Raw genomic sequence first — 22,911 nt, forward strand, 5'->3', positions numbered from 1 at the left:
AAAATGGAGACAACAAAAGTTCCAAACCTCTTTTTCTTCATCATATGTTAGTGAAGGATGCAACTATGCATTAAAACAGATTTTTCATATTTTGAATTTTTCTCAAAATCTATGGGCTAAAACCCTACGAAAATACTGAATTTTTCGGTAAATGCTCTAATAATGAAGCATATGATCTTTGGGGTTGTTTTTTAAAATTTCTAAACACATTCTACATTTGTATAATGTATATTAAACTCATTTTTCATGGTACATGGGCATCGTTTTAATTTTTTGTCACTTAATTTAGTTAAACTTCATAATACTCCCTAAATTGTGGACTAACCACTATAAAATCGCTATTCTCTAGAAAAAACGGAGACAAAAAAAGGTTCCACAACCTCTTTGACCTTCATCATATGTTAGTGAAGGATGCAACTATGCATTAAAACAAAATTTTCATATTTTTGAATTTTTCTCAAAATCTATGGGCTAACCCCTACGAAAATACTGAATTTTTCGGTAATATGCTCTAAAATGAAGCATATGATCTTTTGGGGTTGTTTTAAAATTTCTAACACATTCTACATTTGTATTAATGTATATTAAACTCTCTTTCATGGTACATGGGCATTTTTTAATTTTTTTGTCAATTAATTTAGTAAAACTTCATAATACTCCCTAAATTGGTGGACTAACACACATAAAATCGCTATTCTCTAAAAAAAACAGAGAGAAAAAATGTTCCAAACCTCTTTGACCTTCATCATATGTTAGTGAAAGATGCAACGTTGCATTAAAACAGATTTTTCATATTTTTGAATTTTTCTCAAAATCTATGGGCTAACCCCTACGAAAATACTGAATTTTTCGGTAAATGCTCTAATAATGAAGCATATGATCTTTGGGGTTGTTTTTAAATTTCTAAACACATTCTACATTTGTATTAATGTATATTAAACTCTCTTTCATGATACATGGGCATCGTTTTAATTTTTTGTCACTTAATTTAGTAAAACTTCATAATACTCCCTAAATTGGTAGACTAACCACTATAAAATCGCTATTCTCTAGAAAAACAGAGACAAAAAAGGTTCCACATCTCTTTGACCTTCATAATATGTTAGTAAAGAATGCAACTATGCATTAAAATAGAATTTTCATATTTTTGAAATTTTCTCAAAATCTATGGGCTAACCCCCTTCGAAAATACTGAATTTTTCAGTAAATGCTCTAATAATGAAGCATATGATCTTTGGGGTTGTTTTCAAATTTCTAAACACATTCTACATTTGTATTAATGTATATTAAACTCATTTTCATGGTACATGGGCATCATTTTAATTTTTTGTCAATTAATTTATTAAAACTTCATAATACTCCCTAAATTGGTGGACTAACCACTATAAAATCACTATTCTCTAAAAAAACGGAGACAAAAAAGGTTCTAAACCTCTTTGACCTTCATCATATGTTAGTGAAGGATGCCACTATGCATTAAAACAGAGTTTTCATATTTTTGAATTTTTCTCAAAATCTATGGGCTGAATTGTTCGGTAAATGCTCTAATAATGAAGCATATGATCTTTGGGGTTGTTTTAAAATTTCTAAACACATTCTACATTTGTATTAATGTATATTAAACTCTGTTTCATGGTATATGTGTATCGTTTTAATTTTTTGTCAATTAATTTAGTAAAACTTCATAATACTTCCTAAATTGGTGGACTAACCACTATAAAATCGCTATTTTCTAGAAAAACGGAGACAAAAAAGGTTCAAAACCTCTTTGACCTTCATCAGATGGTAGTGAATGATGCAACTATGCATTAAGATAGAATTTTAATATTTTTGAATTTTTCTCAAAATCTATGGGTTAACCCCTACGAAAATACTGAATTTTCGATAAATGCTCTAATAATGAGGCATATGATCTTTGGGGTTGTTTTAAAATTTCTAAACATATTCTACATTTTTATTAATGTATATTAAACTCTCTTTCATGGTACATGGGCATTGTTTTAATTTTTTGTCAATTAATTTAGTAAAAATTCATAATACTCCCTAGATTGGTGGACTAACCACTATAAAATTGTTATTCTCTAAAAAAACGGATAGAAAAAAAGTTCCAAACCTCTTTGACCTTCATCATATGATAGTGAAGGATGCAACTATGCATTAAAACAGATTTTTCATATTTTTGAATTTTTCTCAAAATCTATGGGTATCATTTTAATTTTTTGTCAATTAATTTATTAAAACTTCATAATACTCCCTAAATTAGTGGACTTACCATTATAAAATCACTATACTCTAGAAAAACGGAGACAAAAAAGGTTCTAAACCTCTTTGACCTTCATCACATGTTAGTGAAGGATGCAACTATGCATTAAAACAGATTTTTCATATTTTTGAATTTTTCTCAAAATCTATGGGCTGAATTTTTCGGTAAATACTTTAATAATGAAGCATATGATCTTTGGGGTTGTTTTTAAATTTTTAAACACATTCTACATTTTCATAATGTATATTAAACTCATTTTCATGGTACATGAGCATCGTTTTAATTTTTTGTCACTTAATTTAGTAAAACTTCATAAGACTCCCTAAATTGGTGGACTCCACTATAAAATCGCTATTTTATCTGGAATGTGTATTATCCATATAGGGGATCTTCCAATTGAGAAGATCTATCGACTTGAGACGAAGAGAAAGGTCTATCTATTCTATTTAGTTATTCAGTTGATTCGTTATTGGAACAGATAGCAACAGCAATTGTATACAATCGGTTTACGTACTAATGAAGATCTTTATACTGGAGAGGGAAATGGAGACAACAAAAGTTCCAAACCTCTTTGACCTTCATCATATGTTAGTGAAGGATGCAACTACGCATTAAAACAGAATTTTCATATTTTTTTAATTTTTCTCAAAATCTATGGGCAAAATACTGAATTTTTCGGTAAATGCTCTAATAATGAAGCATTGGTTCTTTGGGGTTGTTTTTAAATTTCTAAACACATTCTACATTTGTTTTAATGTATATTAAACTCATTTTCATGGTACATGGGCATCGTTTTAATTTTTTGTCAATTAATTTAGTGAAACTTCATAATACTCCCTAAATTGGTGGACTAACCACTATAAAATCGCTATTTTCTAAGGAAAGGAAGACAACAAAAGTTCCAAACCTCTTTGACCTTCATCATATGTTAGTGAAGGATGCAACTACGCATTAAAACATAATTTTCATATTTTTTGAATTTTTCTCAAAATCTATGGGCTAAACCCTACGAAAATACTGAATTTTTTGGTAAATGCTATAATAATGAAGCATATGATCTTTGGGGTTACTTTTAAACTTATAAACACATTCTACATTTGTATTAATGTATATTAAACTCATTTTCATGGTACATGGGCATCGTTTTATTTTTTTGTCACTTAATTTTGTAAAACTTCATAATACTCCCTAAATTGGTGGACTAACCACTATAAAATCACTATTTTCTAGGGAAATGGAGACAACAAAAGTTTCAAACCTCTTTGACCTTCATCATATGTTAGTGAAGGATGCAACTATGCATTAAAACAGAATTTTCATATTTTTGAATTTTTCTCAAAATCTATAGGTTACCCCCCCCCCTAAGAAAAATACTGTTTTTTCGGTAAATGCTCTAATAATGAAGCGTATGATCTTTGGAGTTGTTTTTTAAATTTCTAAACACATTCTACATTTGTATTAATGTATATTAAACTCATTTTCATGGTACATGGGCATCGTTTTAATTTTTTGTCACTTAATTTAGTAAAACTTTATAATACTCCCTAAATTGGTGGACTAATTACTATAAAATCGCTATTCTCTAGAAAAACGGAGACAAAAAAGGTTCCAAACCTCTTTGACCTTCATCATATGTTAGTAAAGGATGCAATTATGCATTAAAACAGATTTTTCATATTTTTGAATTTTTCTCAAAATCTATGGGATAACCCCTACGAAAATACTGAATTTTTCGGTAAATGCTCTAATAATGAAGCATATGATCTTTGGGGTGGAGGCGTTGATTTGGGCAGTGGAATGTATGAAGAACTTACGACAGTTTCAGGTTACGTTTGCAAGGGATTGTTCTCAATTGGTGAAGATGGTTTCGGAACCAGAAGAATGGCCAGCATTTGAAAGCTACCTGGAAGATATCAAGCTTTTACGAAGAAGTTTCCTCAACTCAGACATCATCCATGTACCCCGAACGGAGAACCAAAGGGCGGATAGCTTGGCACATAGTGCTAGGAAACAACCGTCTTTCGTCGTTCATATGGATGCCGAGTTACCGATTTGGTTTACAGAGTCAACATGAGTCTGTGAATGTCTTGCTGTCAAAAAAAAAATGATCTTTGGGGTTATTTTTTAAATTTCTAAACACATTCTACATTTGTATTAATGTATATTAAACTCATTTTCATGGTACATGGGCATCGTTTTAATTTTTTGTCACTTAATTTAGTAAAACTTCATAAGACTCCCTAAATTGGTGGACTCCACTATAAAATCGCTATTTTCTCTGGAATGTGTATTATCCATATAGGGGATCTTCCAATTGAGAAGATCTATCGACCTGAGACGAAGAGAAAGGTCTATCTATTTTATTTAGTTATTCAGTTGATTCGTTATTGGAACAGATAGCAACAACAATTGTATACAATCGGTTTACGTACTAATGAAGATCTTTATACTGGAGAGGAAAATGGAGACAACAAAAGTTCCAAACCTCTTTGACCTTCATCATATGTTAGTGAAGGATGCAACTATGCATTAAAACAGAATTTTCATATTTTTGAATTTTTCTCAAAATCTATGGGATTCAGTATATAGAGCATTTACCGAAAAACTCAATATTTTTGTAGTGGTTAACACGTAGAATTTGAGAAAAATTCAAAAAATATGACAATACTGTTTTAATACATAATTGCATCTTTCAATAACATATGATGATGTTTAAAGAAGTTTGGAATCCTTGTTGTTTACGTTTCTTTACAGAATATCAATTTTATAGGGGTTAGTCTACTGATTTAGGGAGTATGTGCAGTTTCAACTAAATTTTTGATAAATATTAGAAGGATGTACAAGTACCATATAAATGAGTTTAGCATATATTAATACAAATGTATAATATGGTTATAAATTAAAAAATAATTTAAAAGATTATAGGCTTAAATATATAGAGCATTTATCGAAAACTCAATATTTTCATAGGGTCATAGATTTTGAAAAAAAAATTAAAAAATATGACAATACTGTTTTAATGCATAGTTGAATCCTACACAAACATATAATGATGATCAAATAGGTTTGAACCTTTGTTGCCTCTGTTTCTCAAGAAAATAGCAATTTTATAGTGGTTGGTCAACTAATTTAGATATTATATGCAGTTTTACTAAACTAATTGATTACAAATTAAAACGATGCCCATGTACCATAAAATGAAGTTTAGAATACATTAGTAAAAATGTAGAATATGGCTAGAAATTTTAAAACATCACTAAAAATAATAGGCTTCAGTATATATACCATTTACCGAAAAATCAATATTTTCGTAGAGGGCTGGCTAACACAACGATTTTGAAAAAAAATTAAAAATATGAAAATATTGTTTTATTGTATAGTTGCATGCTACAGAAATATATAATGATGGTCAAATAGGTTTGGAACCTTTTCCTCCGTTTCTCAAGAGAATAGTGATTTTATAGGTGTTAGTCAACTAATTTAGATAGGATATGCACTTTTACTAAATTAATTGATTAAAAATTAGAACGATACTCATGTACCATAAAAGTAAGTTTAGCATACATTATTAAAAATGTAGAATATGGCTAGAAATTTTAAAACAGTACTAATAATAGGCTTCAGTATATATAGCCTTTACAGAAAAAATCAATATTTTCGTAGGGGTACACACAGATTTTGAAAAAAATTAAAAAAATACGACAATAATGTTTTAATGCATAGTTGAATCTTACACAAACATATAATGATGGTCAAATATGTTTGAAAATATTGTTTTAATGCATAGTTGCATCCTACACAAACATATAATGATGGTCAAATAGGTTTGAAACCTTTGTTGTCTTCGTTTCTCAAGAGAATAGTGATTTTATAGTGGTTAGTCAACTAATTTAGATAGTATATGCAGTTTTACTAAACTAATTGATTAAAAATTAGAACGATGCCTATTTACCATAAACATGGAGTTTAGCATACATTAGTAAAAATGTAGAATATGGCTAGAAATTTTAAAACATCACTAAAAATAATAGGTTTCAGTATATATAGCATTTATCGAAAAATCAATATTTTCGTAGGGGTTAATACACATATTTTGAGAAAATAAAATATTGTTTTAATGCATAGTTGCATCCTACATAAATATATAATGATGGTCAAATAGGTTTGGAACCTTTGTTTCCTATGTTTCTCAAGAGAATAGTGATTTTATAGTGGTTAGTCAACTAAATTAGATAGGATATGCATTTTTACTAAATTAATTGATTAAAAATTAGAACGATACACATGTACCATAAAAGGAAGTTTAGCATACATTATTAAAAATGTATAATATGGTTAGAAATTTTAAAACAGTACTAAAAATAATAGGTTTCAGTATATATAGCATTTACCGAAAAATTTAATATTTTTGTAGGGGTTCTTAACACATAGATTTTGAGAAAAATTAAAAAAAAAAAATATGACAATACATGTTTTAATGCATTGTTTCATCCTACACAAACACATAATGATGGTAAAATAGTTTTGGAACCTTTGTTGTCACCGTTTCTCAAGATAATAACGATTTTACTATGGTTATTCCATTGATTTAAGGAGTATATGCAGTTTTACTAAATTAATTGATAATAAAATAAGAACGATGTTTATGTACCATGAAAGAGAGTTTAGCATACATTAACACAAATATATAATGTGGTTAGAAATTTTAAAACAACAATAAATACTATAGGTTTCAGTATATAGAGCATTTATCAAAAAATTCAATATTTTCGTAGTGGTTAACAAATAGAATTTGAGAAAATTTCAAAAAACATGACAATATTGTTTTAATACATAGTTGCATCCTTCAATAACAGTTTCTTGTTGTCTCCGTTTCTCTAGGGAATATCAATTCTATAGTGGTTAGTCTACTGATTTATAGAGTATATGCAGTTTTAACTAAATTTTTGATAAAAATTAGAACGATGACCAAGTACCACAAAAAGAAGTTTAGCATACATTAATACAAATTTATTATATGGTTATAAATTAAAAAAAAAATCTAAAGATTATAGGCTTCAATATATAGAGCATTTACCGAAAACTCAATATTTTCGTAGGGGTTAACACATAGATTTTAAATAAAATTAAAAAAAATGACAATACTGTTTTAATGCATAGTTAAATCCTACACACATATAATTATTGTCAAATAGGTTTGGAACCTTTGTTGCCTCCGTTTCTCAAGAAAATAGCGATTTTATATTGGTTAGTCAACTAATTTAGATAGTATATGTAGTTTTACTAAATTAATTGATTAAAAATTAGACATTTTAAAATGTAGAATATGGCTAGAAATTTTAAAACATCACTAATATATTTCTTGATGTTGCTGTTTTACACAAATATATTTATGTATCATCTTTTTAATTCAATAAAATTTAAATTGTTCTCTATTAAACCTTTTTTTATATTAGACTAGAAGAACTGACCAATTCGTCCAAAAAAAAAAGAAGAACTGACCAACAGTATATATATTAGCTCACATGAAAAATAATAAATAATAAAAAAAGAGTTCATATATTAGACTTGAAGAATTTACGTGTAGTACATATATTGTTATAAAAAACAAATAAGAAAAATAGTAGAAAAACAGAAAAAAAACAAAAGGAAAATGTCAAAATCATTTGATTTTTTTAAAAACAAAAAAGAAATAGAAAAATTTAGTTCACATGATCCTAGATGATTGGATTCAGAGTTAGGGGACATTGTTTTTGTTGTTGTTGTTGTTGTTGTTTTACACAGATATATTTATGTATCATCTTTTTAATTCAATGAAATTTAAGTTTTCTCTAAAATCACTTTTTATATTAGACTTGAAGAACTGACATGCAGTACATATATTAGTTCACATGAAAAAAATAATAAGTAATAAAAAATAGTTCATATATTAGACTTTAGAATTTACGTGCAGTACATATATTTAAAAAAAAAACAAATAAGAAAAAAATAGTCAAAAAATTGTAAAAAAACAGAAAAAACAAAGGGAAAATGTCACAATCATTTGATTTTTTTAAACAAAATAGAAATACAAAAATTTAGTTCACATGATCCTAGATGATTGGATTCTTGGTTAGGGGACATTGAGTAAAAGGCGATTACCTAATATATTACCAAATTCTTGTTAGTAGACCTAAGTAATCACTTAATAGTCTTAATCTATTTAGATAATTTATTGAAAATTATACTTCTATTAAATTTTAACAATTCCAAATATATACGTTTATTTAATAACATAATAGTTTACTGTATTTAAATAATTTTTGAGAATTGAATATTTGTCTATTGAATTTTAATAATTCAAAATTAAATATGTTTATTTAAACTTGAGCATGTTATGTTATCATTTGACAAATTTTTTGAATTACTTTAACTTCGATTTGAATACAAATATGTGTTTCCTTGTAAATAGTAAACTTTATACAAACTGTAGTGGGTTAGTGGTAAGTAGTTGTTGTTACTCTTTTGGGGCCGATTCAAAAGAAAAGTAACATGTTTTAATTTCCTAGATTATTAGATTCGTCCTCATAATTTAGTTAAATAATATATTTTATCGACAATCCATTTCATCTTTATAGTTAGTTAAATGGTACGACTAATCAAATAGCCATTTATCAAAGCCTTTTTTTAATAAAATGTTGTTTTGAGAATAAAAAATAATCATAATTTCAGAGATTAAAAATGGCCCCCTAATGTTGTTTTGAAAATAAAAAATAAAGAGCTGTTATTTTTTTTCAGTAAACTATGTGGCAACCTGTAAAACTGATTAAACACCCGAATAAAATTATTATTCCGAGAATTTATTAACTAAGAAGATTAAATTTATTAATTATTACTCCGAGATGCAATGTATATAGATTATAGATATGATTTCATAAATAGTCCTAAAGGCTAAGAAAAGGTAAGTGATTTGAATGAATATATTATGAGTCATTCCAGCTAAGGTGATGAAGGCCTATAAGTTTCATACTTATTCGTATACACACACGTCGCCATCAATTCATCAACTTTAGTTACAATGTATATCTTCATAAAATAAGAATTTCTTTACTGTTATCAAATTACATTTTTAAAGCCATTAAGATGGTATTATCCGAATTATACAAGTGATTACATCCTTAGTGATGAAAAGTCTTACTAGCCTTTTATGTTATTTGAGAAATAATCTCACGGTGGGGATTTCACCAATAAATTTTCGTTACTGATTATATACGACGCGGCATTACGCACATATCATATAATTAATAAACCAACACCTCCACAACTATATAAACAGACTCCTGACAAGAAGGAACATACATACAAAAAGCACAAAATATAATACATACAAAAACATTGTTGTGGTCATCATTATGACGAGGAAGAAGCTAAACATATCTTACATCACCAATGATTCAATGAGAAAATCAACCTTCAACAAGAGGAAGAAAGGGTTTTTCAAGAAAATCCACGAGCTCTCCGTTCTCTGCGGAATCCAAGCATGTGCTGTTATCTACAGTCCGTTCAGCTCTACCCCGGACGTGTGGCCATCGAACTCGGAAGCGAAGAAAGTAGTGGAGAAGTTCGAGGAGATTCCAAAGATCGACCAAGAGAAGAAAATGGTGAACCATGAAGGTTTTCTCAGAGACAGCATCACAAAAACAAGGGAGACTACCATCAAGAAGATGATGGATAATACGGAGAGCGCTATGAACGAGACCATGTTCCAATTTCTTCGCGGGAGAGGGGACATGTTTCAGCTGACTGACAAACATCGTGACGATTTGTGTAGGCACATTGATCAACATCTTAAGGAGCTTTATCACCATAGGAAACTAATCCTAAATCAATCCCATCTTGAATATGGAGAATCTTCTTCAGCTGCTAATGCCATGACACAACCAGCAGCTATAGCTGAAGAGGGTTCCTCCCCTTTCCCAGATCCTGATGCTTTCAACACTGCTCAGCCAGTGAATGAGTTATGGGCTTTAGAAAATAATTATCCTCCTGCTGCCAGTGACCAACAAGGTTATTACCAAATGACGAATCCGGTAGGTGGTTATCATCAGCATCCAAGTTTAAATTTAAATTTTAATCCTAATCAGTATCAGCAGAAGTTTGTAGGATACCCAAATGTAGCTCAAGATGGAAATTACAGTGGGATTCAAAATCAGAATCATCAGCAGGAAGAATGGTTGGTTAGTCAGATGATCAACAATTCTAACCAAGTGCGTTTCCCTATGATGGATGACAACAACCGCTACAACTACGACCAGCCGTAAAACATCTCCATTAAAGACATTTGTTGTGATGAATGCTGATTAATGCATGTTTTATTATGATGTCTACTTTCGTCTGCCAGATTATAATTCTCTCTTTCATGTTTTAGGATTTAATTTGATAAAGTGTCCTTTATTTTATTGCAGTTTTTATATAAAGTTTCAGTTTCATCCATACTATATATTTTAAATTAAAGAGAAAATGTTATAATAAAACCGTATACTAAATATATGATTAATATTTCGCATATATATGTATAATAATAAATGATACCTTTTGAGGCTCCATGACATCAGCAAAAAAAACTTATATCGAAAAGTGTCACGTAACATTATTACTAAAATAATAATAATAATAATTAAATATACAATATAAAGAAAAATAAATAATACGTAAATATATAATATAAGAAATAAAAATATAAATATTACATTAAACATCTATCATAATATCTTTTGATATAAAAGAAATAAAATTAGAGTAAGTAAATATATAATATAAGAAAAAATAAACAAAAAGTAAATATAAAATTAAGAAATGAAAAAACTAAATTATACATCTATCTTAAAAATGTAATAGTAAAATAAATAAAAACTAAATATACAATATACAAAATTGAAATATTATATTAAACATTTATTGTAATATTATAATAAGTAAATATAAAATAAGTAAATATTAATATTATAATAAGTAAATATAAAATATGTTGTCAAAAAAAGTAAATATAAAATATAAGACAAAATAAATAAAAATATATATACAATACACGAAAAAATAAGTAAATATACAATATAAAAAATAGAAAAACTAAATTAAATATCTATCTAATAAATGTATAGGAATAAATAATAAGTAAATATACAATATAAGAAATAAAGTATTACATTAAACATCTATTATAATATTAAAATAAGTAAATATAAAATATATAAAAATAATAATAAGTAAATATATGATATACGAAATAATAAAAACTGTATCAAACATCTATCTGAAAAATGTATAATAAAATAAAAAATTTGTAAATATATTGTATAAGAAATATAAGTATTACACTAACATCGATCATAATATTAAAATTTGATATAAAAGCAAAATAATTAGAATAAGTAAATATACAATATAAAAAAAGTAAATATACAATATAAAAAATAGAAAAACTACATTAAACATCTATCCAAAAAATGTATAGTTTTACATATTTATTATTTCCAAATATTTTTATAAGTAAATATACAATATAATAAAAAAAGTATACAATATAAGAAATAGAACTATTACATTAAACATATCATAATATTATCTTTTGATATAAAAGTAAGAAAATTAGAATAGGTAAATATTTAATATAAAAAATAAACAATAAGTAAATATACAACTAAGAAATGAAAAAAATAAATTAACCATCTCTCTGAAAAATATATAGTAAAATAAATAATATGTAAATATACAATACAAGAAAAACTAAATATATAATATAAGAAATATAAATATTACAGTAAACATAAAACATAATATTATCATTTGTAGTAGCAAAAAAATTAGAATAAGTAAATATACAATATAAGAAAAAATAAATAATAAGTAAATATGCAATATCAAAAATGGAAAAACTAAATTAAACATATATCTGAAAATTTATATAAAATAAATAATAAGTAAATATAGAATATGAGAAATAAAATATTACACTAAACATTTATCATAATATTAGAATAAATAATAAATAATATATAAATATACAATATAAGAAATAGAAAAACTACATTAAACATCTATCTGAAAAATGTATAGTAAAATAAATAATAAGTAAATATACAATATAAGAAACTGAAAAATACATTAAACATCTATCTGAAAAATTTATAGTTTTACATTTTTTTATTATTCAAATATTTTTATAAGTTAATATACAATATAGGAAAAATAAATATACAATATAAGAACAAATAAATAATAAGTAAATATACTATAGAAGAAATAGAAATATTACATTAACGTATATCTAATATTATCATTTGATATAAAAACAAGAAATTTAGAATAAGTAAATATACAAAATAAGAAAAAATAAGTATAAAACTAGAAAAACTAAATTAAACATCTCTCTGAAAAATGTATAGTAAAATAAATAATATGTAAATATACAATATAATAAATAGAAATATTATATTAAACATCTATCATAATATTAGATAATTAAATATAAAATATAAGAAAAAATAAATAATAAGTATATATACAATATAAGAAATAGAAAAACTATATTAAACATATGTTTGAAAATGTATAGTAAAATAAATAATAAGTTAATATGCAATATAATAAATATAAATATTAGATTAAGCATCTATCATAATATTATTATTTGATATAAAATGAAAAAAATTAAAATAAATAAATATACAAAAAAACTAAATAATAAGTAAATATACAATATAAAAAATAAAATAAAAACTAAATTAGATACATTTTGATATATGTTACTCTTTGTTTCATTATTTCTATTTCCAGAAAAAAAAATGGTTAAGCACCAATATCACTTAGGTTAAGTACACGAACAACAACAAAATTCAAACATCGCAAAAAATGCTAACATCAATGTTACAATAATTTTAACATACAAATATGAAAAAAATCTGTTACGCAAACATAAATACAATGTGATCATGTATGCATCTAAACATACAATTCAGAATATAACGTTCAGTCGAATAGTTATATAGTTAACATTTGAAAATCAAAATGCTAGTATATGTAAAATTAAACCTTGAAGAATTTGTTTTACAATCTACCCGTGTGGTTTTTTTTTTACAATGGAATTATCAGTTTATATATGTTTTATTTTGTTATTGTTCCTTGTAATTTTATTGGGGGTGCGAATCGGTAATTGTGTTGAACAAATAGAAGAGTGGAGTGCATGTTGGGTGCAAATAGATGGTATGCATTGATCTCAAATTAGTCCAACCAATAGAGACCGATGAGTAGTTGCCATTAACGAGTCTTCCAGAGATTCCACATTATACTCAATGCCCTTTTCATGTGTGAGAATTATTAACCAAAATTACATACGTATGAATATAAGCATCCAAATGTTCATGCGTCAAGCAAGTGTCAAGCTGCGGTGTTACTTCTTATTCTTCTTTGTATTGTGAGTGATGTTTTGCTTTTGTGGTGATCGAATCCTGAAGACTGATACACTCACAAATCATGAGTTACATAGGCACCACTACGAGATCACTAGACTTGCAACCATTTAATAAAATTAAAGGGAATATTTTGGTTGATAGTTGGCAGTAAAAGTAAAGAGAGTATGAACCAAGAAAATTAGGCTCAAAGCGAAGCAAAAGACAAGAAGAGGAATCAAAGTACTCTTAAGATGTACCTTTTGTACAAAAAAAACTGGAGCATTATGTGAGCGGAAGACCCAAGCAGAAACCTCCCGTCCATGCAAATAATAGCAATCATATAAAGATCTTGATTCTACAGCTGGCTTCAAACCTATGTTTTTTTGGTTATTTTATCTTAAATGAATACAATCAATAAATACTCATTCTGGTAAACAAGATTTAGTTATTAAAATGTCAAAATTCATGGCTTTCTACATTGATCTAAATTACGTATCTATAAGGTTATGTTAGAATTTATAGTCTGTGTGAGTCTGTGAGATTCATAAGAAGCTATACATCCTAAAAATGGATGTTTTGGAGCCTCATCAAATCTTGTTGTTCCATTTCATATGGTAAATCTTGTTGGGTAAGTTTGGATTCTATAGAAAAAGCTTTAATTACTCTTTAAGTTAACTATCTTTGTTTTTTATGTAAATTTAATAGTCTTTATTCTCTCCTGTTCATCTTTATATGCTTACATGACTATTATTATGATTTTACGAGAAACAAGAAGTCAAGAACTATACAAAGTCGAATCTGGTTATTTTGTATTCGTTTATTAACCGACACAACCAAAACACATTCCCATATGATTTAAGTCAAAATTATTTAACTAGCTAGATATGAAAGCAACAAGGAAAAAGAATGAGAAGCTAGACGAAGAAAATTGTAAAGAAAAATCGATTATTAATTACAACTAAGACAATCAATACACTCTCATAGAACATTTCAAATAAATAAAAAACAATTTTCATAGAATCAAAATAGCCCTTGATCATCATAATCTTCAATTCTTCATCATCATGCCTTCTCGGATTGCTACGGAGAGAGAGATTGGCGCTGGGACGCAGAGACACGAGTGGCATGAAACTTGGCAATAAAGGCAGACGCTTTGCGGTCAATACCTGGTTCAGCCACCCAGTAACGTTTGTCTTCATCACTAGCCATTGCTTTGCGAGTATAAACGACGTCATCCCAAGAGGCGTCTACTTCCACTCTTTGAGATCTTCGTGTTTTAAAGAAGCTGAAGAGACTGTGTGACATGCTTCCTCCCATTAGTATGTGTCTTTGAAATTTTATGGAACGAGACGAGAACAAGAAGAGACGCGAAAGATAAGAGAGAGGTTTTGGATTAAATGTTGTTTCGAATGTGGAGATGTGGGGTTTGCGCATGCATGTATTTATAAGGAATATGCTCACCAAAACATTAACGAGTGAACCAGTTATATACTGTAATAGTTTAACCGGTCATCCAAAAATGTTAATTATTAGCAGTACGTATTCAACTGAGACTAGTTATATTTATTCTTAACGTTTGTTTGTCGCATGCAGCAACCACAAGTCTAGTACTAAGTTTTAATTGTCTCCAATTGTTTTAGTTAGGAAATCGGAGAATTTTTGTTTCGTATAGTTTTCAAAAAAAGTTGGATGTATTATTTACAAAATATGATAGAAGCTTAAATAAAAATTGCTTTTGATATTTTCGTTCCTTTTTTTTCAATTCTAGTGAGTGGTATGTCGGTGTTCAAAAAAAAAAAGGTGAGTGGTATGTCTTTTGAAAAATAAATAAAGAAAGTTTGAACCAAATTATGCATCTCTTGATCAGAACTATATCAAAAACTTGGAAGTATCACAAAATCTTGCTCAATCGTTTGCCATTTTTGGAACTCAATATCATCAATTCAAGAAACGATGTCAAATTTTCAAAAGTATTTGTTCATCAGTTATATATATATTAGGCGTGCAAATCATTAGTAGCCGGGATATTTCAGGCACGTCGAGAATGGTAATACCAATTATATGGTTGTCGAGATTTTGTAAATCTCATGTATTCATGTGTTGGCTTGAATTGAACCCAAAAACAAAAAGCATTGGTTAGGCATTTAAGTTCTCTGTGTTTGTTTGGTCTTTTCTCTCATATTTTCTTCAATGTCTTTTTTCCTTTATACTAGTATTCTTTTTCTAGAATCAATTTTTCAAGTTTTTTTATTATTTTTTACTACTTACATGGAATTTTCTTTTATTATTATTATAAAACTCAAACATACTCTCACTTTGGTGTCCTTCCTTTCCATTCCCCACCAATCTTAGCAAACTCTTGCCTAACTAAGGCCACTTTCATTTCTCCGAAACACTTTATTATTTTATACTCGCAGTCATACACGTTAGGACTATGAGCAGTCATACACGTTAGGAAGATAATTATAACTTGAACCCTAACGTTTATATAATTCTCCACCAATTTCAATTATTTATTCATATATTTATTTCGTATATTTCAAATTGTTTTATTTATACATGTAATTAAATTTGTGAATGCGTCCGAATTTCAAAATGACCAATCATAAGAAGTACAATACATTTATCGAGTATGGATTGAATGAGTGTTCAAAATTGATCGGTCAAGTATGTCAATCATGGAGTAATTAACTTCTTTTTTAAAAAAAAAAAATCATGTAATTAACTTGAGTGTATCTATCAACTCTTGAAGCATTTTATATATTAATTTCTATCCAAACTGCAGATTAGCAATTTCTATGCATACTACGCATGATTTTTCTATAGTCTTGTGGAAATTTAAAATTAGGTTTGTGTTTTGTAATAATACTAAACTGAACGTATGTGGGGGAACTAATAGTCGGTTTCACATTAGCATAGATATTTACTATAGTTATTGCATATAAATACGCGAAGATGAAATACTATATGGATATAAAAAGTATATAATTTGGTAGGAATGCAGTATTATTATATAAAATTATACAAACAAAAAATGGGGAGGAGAAGAGCACACAGTCAGAAAGAGAAGTGAAAAGAATCTGTTGGAGAATAAAAAGACTTAATATTTTAATAAGACAATTAGAGTTTTTGGTGCTTATTTGTGGAATATATCCAACAACTATAAGCTACATATATAATCACTAATTAATATTTGTTGGGTCACTTTACGTGAGAAAAATATCCTAATCTTCTTTGGTAATTCTTCACCCATAAACTGCAATTATCTAGCTGTAAACGGAGCTAAGTAATCCACCTCCATCAGATGGGTTTGTAACTTGAAATTAATTAAAACGGAATAATTGGAGATGGTCTATTGGTATCTATCTAATTTTGTAATAGGAATATAAGATGGGCTTTAACTTGTACGTAAACCGTAGACATAGAAGATAACAAAGATATAGCATCTATAGTAAAACTAAAATATTTTTTTGGTACTATTTGGTAACATGGATAACAATAAAATGAGAATTGTTTGAAAACATGGATAGTAGTGTGTTTAGTATCTTTTTTATTTACACATTTAACCATTATATTTACAATAAATTTAGTACTTACTTTTTTTTATTTACAGATTATGCCACTACATTTAAAATAAATTTAAATTAACTAATTACAATTTCGAAGCTTATCTAACCAAATCGATATTCATATATTGATCATTATTAATATTATACGAATATTAACCAAATTACATGTATTAAAGGGAGATAATATATTGAGAAATTTGACCCTATAACCAAAAAAAAAACTATATTTCATCATCTAACCATATAACCCTCTCTCTCTCTTCATTTCCCTTCCTATCTCTCTCTACCTTCTTACTACAAAACTAATATTTTTCCCATTATAGTCATCTAGCAAATTAACCCTAATAAATTCATATATTACATTAAATTGCATCAAGCTATAAAATTATTTATAATATAATATTATGTACAAATAAAAAAAATTATTATCAAACATCTATATTATAAAATAATATATTTTACTTTATATGTAAATTACAAAACATAAAAAAATATACATGAGATTTTCTTTATAAAACCAGTTGTTTATGAATTTACGTTGAACACAAGTTTTTTTTTTTAACTGACGTTGAACACAAGTTAAATCAAATATCTGCGTGGAAGTGCGGGTCAAGTTCTATTATATTTGTAAAGAATGAGATTGAGGACTCTAATTAAGACTATACGTAAAGTTTAGTTTTACTTAATATAATATAATATTTACATAGTATGTTGCATGTTGATCACATACATTCTAGCTAACGTAATAATATTTGATGTTATAAAAAAAATATGAACGCTAGCTATACAGTTTTGGAAATCTAAGACTAATGGTGTGGTTTGTTGTAAAAAAAAATATTGAAGATAAGAGTTTTACCATGATTTTGAATTCTAATCCTCCATTTCTTGTAGTAAAACTTAATCATACTCCCTTAGATAGGGCAAACAAAAGAGAATGCATGAAGTTAGTCTCAAATGATGACTACATTGTTATGTATAGACAATTAATTGTATAATTAGCACACACTCTAGCTCGAAGCTCGAAAGAACCTTTCTGGCTACTGCTGCATGTTGATGCTGGTAACGAGTAATAAAACTAGTCAAATCGTAGAATTGAGAGCATAACACGTGAATAACAACTAAATCCGATTAAAGTATAAAAGTTAATTAAGTATGATATGTTCGAGGGTTAAAGTTCTCCACTCAAGTATTCTTTTTCATCACGTGAACCAAATTAATCATCAGAAGACGTACTCAAACGATAGCCAACAGATTGATAAAGCTCTAACTTTTTTGTAGAATCATTTTAATTCATATTGCTAATATATTGGTTTAGTTTACGATTATATATATATATTAATATTAACTAGCTGTAATCAATTACAATTATTTTTAGTTAAGTTTTTCTCTTATACGAAACGAATCCATGGCATAAGTGTACACCCAAAAAAAAAACACAAATCCATATTCCATATTCCATAACATATTTGCTTTTTGATAAAATCGTAAACAATTAATTTGTTTTGTATTAGAGGTGATGAAGCTCGAGCTCAAGCTCGATGAAGATGGCGATGAGAAAAGAGAGTGAGAGCAAAGTTTGTTAGAGGTTGTAAACTTTATTTACTCAATTAATTGTAACTGTATACAATGTCTGTATTTTATATGCACATGTGAACATAGGGGAGATACGTGTTGAACAAAAAAAAAAAAAAAAGGGGAGATACGTTATCAGCTTTTAAGACAGCACGGTGTTTCGAATTTCGAATGAATCAACTCATCCGCCACACTGTTTTACGTAAGAGGCAGTCTACAAAAACGACACGTAGTTTATATCATCAAGGACCGAACAACAACAGGCGCATGGATGATGGATGGTGATTGCTAACCAGAGAAGGTTGTCACCGCACAGACTCTTCCCTCTTCTCTTCTTCCTCGTGAATTCGATCATTAAACAAAACTTCAATATCAGATTAGGGTCTCTTGGGCTCTCCGCAATTCCGAGGTAATTCAATCTCTCATTTTTAATTTTAGGGTTCATGCAGCCCAATTTTAAAATTTCCGCCAAAGTTACATGTTCGGTTTAGGTGGCGGATTGTATCTGTGTCTCGAGGAGAGGTTATCATACGACGATTAGATGTTCTGGAATTTGAAAAGTTGAAACCTTTCGTCTCCTTTTACCCTCTGAATCTCTCGCGCTCTGTATTAAATCGAAGTGTTTTGTTATTGCCTTCTGTTTCCATGTGTAGTGGATTCATGTTTCTATAGCCAAAATGCTTTGATTTGGTTCGGTTATAATCTAAAAGTTTCAATCTTTTTCGGTCTGAATGTGCCTTTATCATTGAAATGACACTACTCTGCATTGCAATAACAGTTTTGCTCGGTTTGAATCTGAAAGTTTCAGCCTTTTTTTTGTCTGAATGTGCCTTCATCGTTGAAATGACACTGCTTTGCATCTATTCACTTGTTGTTACAATAATAGTTTCTAAGTGATTGTGTGGTTGATATGTCCTGTGATAGCTTAAAATAAGAAACTGAGAGCTTAGACTGGTTGTTTTCGTTTATTTTTGGTGTTACAGAGTTTTGATTTTGATGTTTTGACTACAATAACTAGAGATTTGATGTTTTGGTTTGTGTCTGAATGTGCCTTCATCATTGACATAACATTGTTTTTTGCATCGCAATAGTAGTTTCTAGGTGATTGTGCGGTTGATTTCTTAAGCTTAGGAGCTTAGATTGTCACATCCAATAGAGGAACCATGCAGTTGCATTGAGCTTGGACTACAATAAGTAAAGATTTTTGATATTATGTTTGTGTCTTCCTTGTTTGTTTGCAGGACATGGCAGGGAAACGGGTGATAGCAATATGTATGTCCGGTGGAGAGTTTCTGACGGAGAAAGGCGGAGCGTTAACTTACAAAGGAGGCGATGCTCACGCGATAGACGTGGACGAGGAGATGAAGTTCAAAGACTTTCTATCAGAGATAGGGGAGATGTTTAACTGCGACGCTAGAACGGTTTCTCTCAAGTACTTTCTCCCTGATAACAAGAAGACTCTCATCTCCATCTCCAACGATAAAGATTTGAAACGGATGATCAAGTTCCACGAGAACTCTAACAGTGCTGATGTCTATCTCATACCTGAAGAGCCTTCTCCAGACATCTCAAACATGCCTGCTAGCAGGTAAGCAAATCCGTTTCTTGAATCATCTATCATCATCAAGCCCGGTCCTGGACAAAGCCTAATGAAACATTCGCCTATAGATAGGTTTCCAAATTTATAAATAAAAAAATAATTGAAATCTTTACTAAATCATCATTGTCGCCTTAAAGAGTTTTTTTTTTCTTACAGATCTAGCAGAACTACATTGTCTGAAGCAGTTCCTCTGGAGGATATGATAGACGACATAGCAGGACCAGAAGATCTCCCCCTCTCAGTCTCAGCTCCTCCCGTTGTAACCATGGAGCAGCAAGTAGTGAACCGACCTGAAGACACACAGATCGTCATCACTACTCCACCCGACATAATGTCAGCCATCCTCGAAGCCCCGAATCCGAAAGGAGACATCCTCACAAAGGCGAGAACGCAGCAATGGCAGAACACGATCACAGGCGTCGGGCAGAGGTTCAAAAACGTGAGCGAGTTCCGGGAAGCTCTCCGCAAGTACGCCATCGCGAACCAGTTCGGGTTCCGCTACAAGAAGAACGACAGCCACCGCGTGACGGTCAAATGCAAAGCCGAAGGCTGTCCCTGGAGGATCCACGCCTCCAGGCTGTCAACCACTCAGCTCATCTGCATCAAGAAGATGACTCCCTCGCACACCTGCGAAGGCGCGGGAGGCGTCAACGGCCTCCAGACGAGTAGGAGCTGGGTGGCTAGCATCATCAAGGAGAAGCTGAAAGTGTTTCCTAACTACAAACCGAAAGATATCGTCAGCGACATCAAGGAGGAGTATGGGATCCAGCTGAACTACTTCCAAGCGTGGCGCGGGAAAGAGATCGCGAGAGAGCAGCTTCAGGGATCGTACAAGGACGGTTACAAGCAGCTCCCGTCCTTCTGCGAGAAGATCATGGAGACCAATCCAGGGAGCTTAGCTACGTTCACCACCAAGGAGGATTCGAGTTTTCACCGCGTCTTCGTGTCCTTCCACGCCTCGGTTTACGGTTTCCTCGAGGCGTGTAGACCGTTAGTGTTTCTCGACAGCATGCCGCTGAAGTCGAAGTACCAAGGGACGCTGCTGGCCGCTACTTCCGTCGACGGGGACGACGAAGTGTTTCCGCTAGCGTTTGCGGTTGTTGACGCGGAGACGGAGGATAACTGGGAGTGGTTCTTGCTTCAGCTGAGGTCTGTTCTCGCTCCAGACCAACAGGTTTCTAGCCAGATCACGTTCGTTGCGGATAGACAGAAGAGTCTCCAAGAGCTCATCCCAAAGGTGTTTGTAAACTCCTTCCACGCCTACTGCTTAAGGTACTTAACCGACGAGCTCATCAGAGACTTGAAAGGACCGTTCTCCCACGAGATCAAGCGTTTAATCGTCGACGACTTCTACTCGGCGGCCTACGCGCCGAGGCCTGATTCGTTCGAGAGACACGTGGAGAACATCAAAGGCCTCTCACCGGACGCGTACAGCTGGATCGTGCATAACAGCCAGCCGGATCACTGGGCCAACGCTTACTTCCCCGGCTCTCGTTACAACCACTTGACATCGAACTCGGGCGAGCCGTTCTTCACCTGGGCCTCCGATGCCAACGACCTGCCTATAACTCAAATGGTGGATGTGATCCGAGGGAAGATAATGGGGTTGATCCACGTGAGACGTATCAACGCAGCTGAATGTAATGGGAGATTGACTCCTTCGATGGAAGTAAAGCTGGAGAAAGAGTGTTTAAAAGCGCAGAGCCTCCACGTAGCGTCCTCCGCGGATAACAACTTGTTTCAAGTCCGCGGAGAGACGTACGAGCTCGTGAACATTTCGCAGTGGGACTGTAGCTGTAAAGGCTGGCAGTTAACGGGGTTGCCGTGTCACCACGCTGTTGCGGTTATCAGCTGTATTGGACGCAGCCCTTACGAGTTGTGTTCTAGATATTTTAGCGTTGAGAGTTACAGGGTGACGTACTCTGTGTCGATTAATCCGGTGCCTTTGTTGGAAGGAGGGGAGATGTGTTGTAGAGAGAGCTCTGGGGGATCTGCGGTGACGGTGACACCGCCGCCTACGAGGCGGCCACCGGGGAGGCCGCCGAAGAAGAAAACGCCGGCGGAGGAGGTGATGAAGCGGCAGCTGCAGTGTAGTAGGTGCAAGGGACTTGGTCATAACAAGTCGACTTGTAAAGAATATCTTCTTGAATGTTAGTTGTTTGGATTTGGTTCCATTATGTTTTTGTTTTTAATTAACTTTCATCAACTTTTTATGATCAATCTGTAAGAAAGGAGGATTGATTTTTTTTTTTTACGTTAAACACTTTTGTATTTTAGTTTTCATGCAATAAATTTTCTTGCTAAAGTTTTCACTTGTGAGCTTGTCTAAATGATAAGGTTAGTCTTAAGAGAAACACATACATAACAAAATGGATTTGAATGTTACAATGTTTCTAACTTTCTTTTATTAGTTTGTGCCATCTGATTCACATTTTAAGGTTGAAACTATTTTTCTTTGATAATTGTAGAAACTTTCAC

The 22,911-nt window shown here is 30.5% G+C and overlaps 3 protein-coding genes and 1 long non-coding RNA gene across 7 annotated transcripts in view; 2 read left to right on the top strand and 2 right to left on the bottom strand.

Moving 5' to 3' along the window:
• LOC117134165 overlaps positions 1–4,751 on the bottom strand; it is a 5,554-nt gene extending 803 nt beyond the window's left edge. Inside the window, exon 1 of the long non-coding RNA XR_004458338.1 lies at positions 3,738–4,751. This is a non-coding gene — a long non-coding RNA (uncharacterized LOC117134165). The remainder of the gene's footprint in view (positions 1–3,737) is intronic.
• A 3,329-nt stretch (positions 4,752–8,080) lies between these two features.
• LOC103870785 (agamous-like MADS-box protein AGL80) lies at positions 8,081–10,937 on the top strand. Of its 2 annotated transcripts, XM_009148949.2 has the most exons (2): positions 8,081–10,332; positions 10,396–10,937. In XM_009148949.2, the coding sequence occupies exons 1-2, from the start codon at positions 9,655–9,657 to the stop codon at positions 10,561–10,563; spliced, it is 846 nt and encodes a 281-aa protein (XP_009147197.1). In that variant the 5' UTR covers positions 8,081–9,654; the 3' UTR covers positions 10,564–10,937. The 2 variants fall into 2 exon arrangements, with proteins under 2 accessions (XP_009147197.1, XP_009147196.1); XM_009148948.2 differs by having other exon boundaries at positions 8,081–10,937.
• Positions 10,938–13,403: 2,466 nt separating this feature from the next.
• On the bottom strand, positions 13,404–17,611 carry LOC103870786. Its single transcript, XM_033292326.1, has one exon. It carries the CDS (start codon positions 15,124–15,126, stop codon positions 14,773–14,775), a length of 354 nt encoding a protein of 117 aa, XP_033148217.1. The 5' UTR covers positions 15,127–17,611; the 3' UTR covers positions 13,404–14,772.
• A 1,405-nt stretch (positions 17,612–19,016) lies between these two features.
• On the top strand, positions 19,017–22,745 carry LOC103870787. 3 transcript variants are annotated; one of them, XM_033292316.1, is made up of 4 exons: positions 19,081–19,242; positions 19,325–19,355; positions 20,075–20,421; positions 20,590–22,745. In XM_033292316.1, exons 1-4 carry the CDS (start codon positions 19,112–19,114, stop codon positions 22,586–22,588), a joined length of 2,508 nt encoding a protein of 835 aa, XP_033148207.1. In that variant the 5' UTR covers positions 19,081–19,111; the 3' UTR covers positions 22,589–22,745. The 3 variants fall into 3 exon arrangements, with proteins under 3 accessions (XP_009147199.2, XP_033148207.1, XP_009147200.2); XM_009148952.3 differs by having other exon boundaries at positions 19,114–19,242; positions 19,325–19,393; XM_009148951.3 differs by lacking the exon at positions 19,325–19,355 and having other exon boundaries at positions 19,017–19,242.
• The last annotated feature ends 166 nt before the right edge of the window (positions 22,746–22,911 follow it).

This window comes from Brassica rapa, chromosome A05 (genome assembly GCF_000309985.2).
Source record: "Brassica rapa cultivar Chiifu-401-42 chromosome A05, CAAS_Brap_v3.01, whole genome shotgun sequence".
Lineage (NCBI taxonomy): Eukaryota > Viridiplantae > Streptophyta > Magnoliopsida > Brassicales > Brassicaceae > Brassica > Brassica rapa.

Bases quoted from the DNA above. Each gene is read 5' to 3' on its own strand.
- LOC103870785 (XM_009148948.2), top strand. From the start codon at position 9,655: ATGACGAGGAAGAAGCTAAACATATCTTACATCACCAATGATTCAATG.
- LOC103870786 (XM_033292326.1), bottom strand. From the start codon at position 15,126: ATGCGCAAACCCCACATCTCCACATTCGAAACAACATTTAATCCAAAA.
- LOC103870787 (XM_033292316.1), top strand. From the start codon at position 19,112: ATGGTGATTGCTAACCAGAGAAGGTTGTCACCGCACAGACTCTTCCCT. The intron at 19,356-20,074 runs GTTATCATACGA...GTTTGTTTGCAG, and splicing joins TATCTGTGTCTCGAGGAGAG to GACATGGCAGGGAAACGGGT. The intron at 20,422-20,589 runs GTAAGCAAATCC...TTTTTCTTACAG, and splicing joins TCAAACATGCCTGCTAGCAG to ATCTAGCAGAACTACATTGT.